Here is a 6,844-nt window from a genome sequence, read left to right as displayed (position 1 = left end):
TCGGCGGTGGGTTTAAAGCTCCGGGTTACCGTTTGGATTATTGATTTGTGGGCAACTTGGGAAACTCATTCCAGTTGCTAGAGAAGGTAGCTAACCCGTTGGGCTTGGAATCCCAATAGGGGGTGTATACACTTAAAGTTATTGGATCTGTTTCCATTGGGCTACGGTCCGAGTCGTTGCGATGACTCCATGGTATGACATTGATGATTTGGAGCCCTCCACACTGATCCACTATGAATTGAGTCGTTGCAATGACTCCACGATGAATGACTTGGTTTGGCTATGTCCTGCGTGGACTTGGAACATGGGAAATGGTCATTGGTTGCGATCTTTGACTCTAATTTTCTTTGAGCATGTGATGTTATCCTTCATGTTATGATGTTACCTTGATTGATATTGATGATAATATGTTGTTGATGATTCCATTGTTCTTATCGTCGCATTGATTCCTTGATTTATCGAATGATGGTCGGTTGATTGAGAGTGTTTCCATGATGAGTCTTATGATGTTCCTAATCCTCGCTTTAAAAGACTATACATTATGTATTCCCAGTCTCAAATGGTTTTCTTATATCTACACTATATGTACTCAACGCGTAACGGTGGGTTACTTAGCATTATTCGCTAACGGGTGCTACCCCATATGTTTTTCAGGTGCAAGTAGTTGAGCCGAGAGCACGATAGTGGAGCCAGGTAGACTGGCTTCCTTCTTATAGCTTAGTAGTAGTTTGGCCTGCGAGCCTCGAACTTGTATACTGATGGATAGTGTTTTGTAAAGCCTGTGCAACTTGGTTTGGGAACTTAGTTGTGGCATAGCATCCCTAAGACTTTGTTAAGCTTCCGCTGGAATTCTTTATGTTAATGGATAGTTGTTACCTTTTTATCCTAAGTTAAACTGTTTACCGTTGTTAAGTTTTGGGGGGTGTTACAAAGGTGGAATCCCAGCTCAAAGGAGGAATCTACAAAGGTATAACCACATGGACTCCCAAAGCTGATTTTAGACTCTGTGAAGTCTTGCTTAGTGTTTGAAATGAGTAGAAATGCTAGAATGCTGTTGTGTTTGAGCTAGTAAGTGATCTATTGTTGATCTATGATGTGTTGTTGATGATTTGGGAGTGTTTATTAGCCTGAAATTTCATTACAGGTGAAGAAGAATCTCACTGATGCACAAAACAGTGTGCACCAGATGAGACACGGGACTAGCCAACGGCCCTAGGAAGGAGCCGTTGGCAAGCCCCGTGGAGGAGCGGCCCTAGGGCACAGCTCCAGGCTAGAGCCGTGGCCCTAGGCCGCCGCTTGGCGGTTCTAGGCGACGGGGCTCCTCAAGCCCCACTAGGCAAAGTCTGTGCAGTGGCCAGGCCCTTGTGGCTCAGCTACGTGTCATTTTGGACCAGAACTCGCGAGCCCTTGAGGCTCAGACACTCGAGGTCGTCACGACGCACGAGTAGAATTTGGTTTCATTGAATTCGGAGTAGAAACGAGCATTTTGTGATAGAAATTGTAAGGAAAAATGCTACAGAAATTGTCTGAGAGCATTTACAGTAAATGAGAATGTTAAGTGTTGGCTCTTGGCTATTTGTTTGATAAGAATGAAAATTATATGATTGTTAGATAATGAAAGATGATCGATATTTGTTAAGGTTTGCTAGAAAAACATGTCTAGATGTCTTTTTTGACTTGTTGAGAATTTTGCCAAGAATATTAAGTTTACAGAGCATGATTACAATAAATGAGATTATGATGAGTATTTTGAGTTCAAGTGAATGAATACTTGCTAAGTGTTTGCCAATGAAGATTTGCTAAATTATGATTTATAAGCATGTTTAGACAATTGTTGAGAGTTTACAGTGAATGAAGTTTTGAAGCATATTTTATAGTAAAGTGCATATTTGAACAGATCATGTTTTAAAGTGCATAAGTGGCCAATGTGAGCCTAAGTACTATTTTCAAAAACTTATATCTATTTTGGAAAGTCATGACCTAGTTGCATTGAGAAATTGTGAGAAGTTATGTGCATAAGTTTGCATAAGTAAAGTGTTCCATGAATCGAAATGCATGAGCTATATCTATATGTATTTAGTGTGAGTAATCCGAGGTTTTGGAGGACTGTTAGGACTATGTTTTGTCTTTTCGGAAGAAAAGAGATAAGATCGGATAGAACCGACAAAACAGTGAAAAGATAAAGTAAAGAAAGAAACGGACATTGCGATCTGATATGAAGTAACTAGGTTGGAAACTGCCCGCCAGGCTTGGAATCCTGGTCAGGAGGTGTGCACACTGATAGTTCGATACCTGATTCTACAGAGTTTGAGAAAAGAACCAAGAGAGTGGTTCTGTGGACGAGATGAGTATTAGGCCGGCTAGATGCCGAGCCCAGATAGGTCTATTCACATTATGGTGAAGTCCTACCTCACCCACGAGTATAAAGAAAGCGAGTCATTGCGACTCTAGAGAAAGCGAGTCATTGTGACTCTAAGAAACCTCCACAAAAAATGTTCTTTTTACAAAGAGTGTATACGTGTATCTACCTATACTTATACTAAAGCATCAAGTTCATTCTATTGCATGATCAAGTTAAGTGCACGAGATTGCATATTGAGTATATGATTGCACGAGATTGCATATTGAGTATATGACTGCACGAGATTGCATTTTGAGTATATGATTGCACGAGATTGCATATTAAGTATATAATTGCACGAGATTGCATATTGAGTATATTTTTTTTATATATCAAAGAGGAAGGGGGAAACCCGGTAAAGTTTACATCAGATATCGGCTGTATATTGGCGCCAAACTGGAATGCCATCTATATCATCCTGTAATATACTTAAGATATTGGCTGGTAGATCATTGATAATATGGATTCCCTTGGGGAGATACTTGGTCCTTACTGCCAAAGCATCCGCAAGAGATTTTTGTTCACGAGCAACTGGGGTCAGGCGCCATGCATGAAATGAACTTGCTTCACGAATACAAGCCGCAACAAGATTATGGACTACGCTGTTGGAAGTCCGGCTGCCATGAATTATTTCCGCAAGATCCTTGGAATCGGTTTCAAAGGAGATGCTCCTGAAGCCAAGATGTTTTACCAACTGGATACCTTTCAAGAGAGCCCAAGTTTCAGCTTCTAATGGAGAGCAACTTCCAATATTATACATATATCCAGCCAGCCAAGAACCTGTATCATCCCTAATGACCCCACCACAGCCTGCCTTGTTTGTTTGGATGTCAACAGACCCGTCCAAATTCATCTTAAAGCTCCCAGATGGGGGTTTTTCCCAACAGAGCATAGACCAAGGTCCCTGCGGAGTTGTTCTCCCTTTTGCAAAGGCCTTTGTTATCCCTTCAACCTATGATTTGATCCACTCGATTTTGAAGGAGAGTCTTCTTTCAATGTTGTTAAAGATCATATCATTCCTCCACCTCCAGATCCATCATAAGGTGGTTGCAAATAAGGTAGCCTCATTGGATGGATGCTTGCTGCCTCCTCTTCCTTTGATTCCTAAATGTAACCAGTCTTCAAATGGTAGATTGGCAGCCGATGATAAGCAAGGGAGGACAAGTTCCAGTACTTCCTTAGCTGCTGGGCAGTCACGAAGTACATGTTGTGTGTCTTCGATTGCGGTTAAACAGCGAGCACATTTATCACACTCAGAGGGACCCCTCTTGCATCTATTACTGTTGGTCAGGATTTTTTCGTGTTTCACGAGCCAGATGAAAGTGCAGATCCTATTTGGAACTTTAAGCTTCCAAATACTTTTCCACTTAACATCATCAGACATGGTAGGAGATCTCAAGGCTGCATCATAGGCAGACTTAATGGAGAACTCGCCAGAAGATTTATGCATCCAGGCTAGTGAATCGATATCCTCAAGGTCACTGGTTAGTATTACTGCCGCCAACTTGTCTAGAATTTCTTCTGGAAGCAAATTGATAAGCTGATTTATAAGCCATCCAACATCAAGGTCACAATAGCTAGAAACATTTCTGTAGAGATCAGGGAGGGGGATTGGTTCAGATAACCATTGCCTGAGTGGAGCATTTACCAACCATTTGTCAATCCAGAAAAGAGTGTTATTTCCGTTGTGAACCACTTTCTTAATACCACCTTCTAGGATGTGCCTGGACTTTAGAAGACCTCTCCAAGTTTGCGACATATTTCTTCTCAGCTGCCACAGAGAAACATCATCGCTGGTGGCTGCATACTTCGTCCTTAATAACTGAACCCACAGGCTGTCCTTTTCATGAAGCATCCTCCATCCAAGTTTTGCCAGAAAAGCTTGATTCATCTCCTTCAGTTTACGAATGCCAAGACCACCTCTCAATTTGTTTTGGGTGACAACATCCCAGCTGACCAAGTGGATCTTTTTAGAGCCTTCCGAACTGCCCCACAAGAAACCACGGATTTGTTTCTCAATTGAGTCAATTATTCCCGCTGGTGTGGGCATCGTCTGCATTGAATAATACGAAATGGTAGAAAGGACAGATTGGGCTAGAACTTGTCTGCCGGCTAGGGATAGAGTTCTTGATCTCCAACCTGCTAGCTTGTTTTGAACTCTTTCAAGGATCCCTGAGAAGGCTTGCTTCTTTAGTTTTCCATGGACCGATGGCACCCCCAAATATTTGCCAGGATCCTCAACCTTTGGAATGCCAACAAGACTAGAAATGGACTCCTGGAGGGCTATTGGAGTATTTTTGGAGAAGAAAATTGTTGACTTATGAAAATTCATTTTCTGTCCAGAGCTGGTGTAGAAAGAGCTTAGGCAATCCTTCATTTCCAATGCTTGATCAACCGTAGCTTCCTTGAAGAGTATCATGTCATCGGCAAAGAAAAGGTGGGAGACGAGAGGACCTTCCCGAGATGCCTTAATGCCTTTCCAGCGACCTGTATTCACCAAAACATTAATGGCATGACTTAGCCTTTCTAAACACAATGCAAACAGAAGAGGTGATATGAGATCTCCCTGACGAATTCCTCTTGCTGGATGGAACCAATCGGAGTGCACTCCATTACAGTTGATAGCTAGTCTTGGCGTGGTCACACATGTCATGATGTTCCTCCTCCACTGAGTATTAAAACCAATCTCCTGAAGGGTGTCTTCTATGAAACTCCATGCTAACCTATCATAGGCCTTCTCAAGGTCAACTTTAAACATCATCCATCCCCCTGTACCTCTCTTATTGTTCATTGAATTGAGGAGTTCTTGATAGACAATGATGTTGTCGGTAATTTGCCTCTTCAGAACGAAGCTAGTCTGATGAGGGCCAATGAGCTTTTTAGATGCTTATTTTAGTCTCATTACCATCATTTTAGTTAGAAGTTTATACGAGACATTACATAGTCCTATTAGGAGTAGTTGTCTGACAGATTATGGATTCGAAGTCTTGGGGATAAGTGTGATCAAGGTATCATTGCATGCCTTAGGAAGCACACCATCTGCAAAGAATTCAGAGCAAAATTAGTTAAACAGATACCAGTGATATTCCATGTAAGTTGGTAGAAGCCTGCCGTAAATCCATCTGGGCTCGGAGCCTTGGTTGGTGCCATCTCAAACATAGCAAGTTTGACATCTTCGGGATTGAATGGAGCATTGATCTTTGCGCACTCTTCTTCACTTAGTTCTGGGAAACAGCCATGTACATTAGAAGGGGTAATAACATTGTCATCTGAGAAGGAATTTACAAAAAAAATTGAAAATATGATCTCTTAGTTGAGTGTCAGTGGTAAACTCCTGGCCATTATCATCCTTAATGCTACTGATATTATTGGAGCTTCCCTTTGCTGCGGTTGCTGCGTGATAATACCGAGTATTACGATCTCCTGATTCTAGCCATTCTTCCCTCGAACGTTGGAACCATATGAGCTCTTCCTGGTATAAGGCATCTTCGAATTGTGCCCGCAGCTTCCTATCTAATTTAAGCAGATTAGCATTTGGTTTCACTGCCATGGCTCTTTGCACCCCACTTATCCTAGCCATCAACCTTTTTTTCCTCAGAAAAACATTACCAAAGGTGCTCTTATTCCAATCTGCTAGAGACTTTGCCACAGAGGTTTTGTTTAACTCCAGATCATTTCCTTGATCCAAGTTTGGTTAACACATTCCAAAAATTTTGGATGAGTTGACCAAGCCAAATTGTACCTAAATGGTTTAGTTACCTGTATTGGTGAATGGGACTCAAATTTGACCATAATTGGAGTGTGGTCTAAAGCAATCATTGGCAAATGTTGTACGCATGAGTTTGGGAAATTGAACTTCCATTCCACATTTCCAAGAGCCCTATCAAGCCAAGCACCTTTGAATGCCGAGGTATTAGCTCCGCGCATCCAAGTGAATTTGGAGCCGGTATAGCCTAGATCCATTAGGCCCTCTCGAAAAATCCAATTTCTGAACTCTGTACTGCGACTCATGGAGAACTTTTCTGGGCTACTGGTCTCATCTGGACATAGAACTGAGTTGAAGTCACCTATTGCCAACCATGGGATATTTTGATTGAACGCATCAGATGTAAGATCCGAAAAAAGCTTTTTTCGAAGGTGAGCATTTGGGTTGCCATACACTAAAGAGAGCAGCCAAGTCGTCATGCTTGAAGGGTCAACCTGCATGGTTATAAACTGGGGGTGAGTTTCATGGATGATTACATTAGTGGAGTTCTTCCAAAGTACCCAAATCCCTCCCGAGAAGCCCACAACTTCGACTCTAATCCATTCGTCGAAGCCAAAACTAGAACAGATCTTGTTAGCTTGGGTACCTGAAACTTTGGGCTCAAGAAGGAAAACAATAGAAGGTTTATGAAAATTAATAAGGAGCTTAAGAGTACGGAGAAAAGCACTTGACGCCGC

General features: G+C 41.9%; 1 protein-coding gene across 1 annotated transcript; it reads right to left on the bottom strand.

Moving 5' to 3' along the window:
• Positions 1 to 3,437: 3,437 nt before the first annotated feature.
• On the bottom strand, positions 3,438 to 6,607 carry LOC109147346. The gene is made up of 4 exons (XM_019295009.1): positions 6,161 to 6,607; positions 5,819 to 6,041; positions 5,438 to 5,670; positions 3,438 to 5,258 (listed from the first exon to the last, which is right to left on the bottom strand). Exons 1-4 carry the CDS (start codon positions 6,605 to 6,607, stop codon positions 3,438 to 3,440), a joined length of 2,724 nt encoding a protein of 907 aa, XP_019150554.1.
• Between the last annotated feature and the right edge of the window lie 237 nt (positions 6,608 to 6,844).

The sequence above is a fragment of the Ipomoea nil genome, unplaced genomic scaffold (assembly GCF_001879475.1).
Source record: "Ipomoea nil cultivar Tokyo-kokei standard unplaced genomic scaffold, Asagao_1.1 scaffold1993, whole genome shotgun sequence".
NCBI classification, from domain to species: Eukaryota; Viridiplantae; Streptophyta; class Magnoliopsida; order Solanales; family Convolvulaceae; genus Ipomoea; species Ipomoea nil.
The sequence above is the reverse complement of the archived record's forward strand: the minus strand, read 5'-3'. Positions and strand labels throughout refer to the sequence as shown.

Bases quoted from the DNA above. Each gene is read 5' to 3' on its own strand.
- LOC109147346 (XM_019295009.1), bottom strand. From the start codon at position 6,607: ATGCAGGTTGACCCTTCAAGCATGACGACTTGGCTGCTCTCTTTAGTG. The intron at 6,042-6,160 runs GTAACTAAACCA...TCTGTGGCAAAG, and splicing joins AGTCCCATTCACCAATACAG to TCTCTAGCAGATTGGAATAA. The intron at 5,671-5,818 runs GTAATACTCGGT...ATTCCTTCTCAG, and splicing joins ATGGCTAGAATCAGGAGATC to ATGACAATGTTATTACCCCT.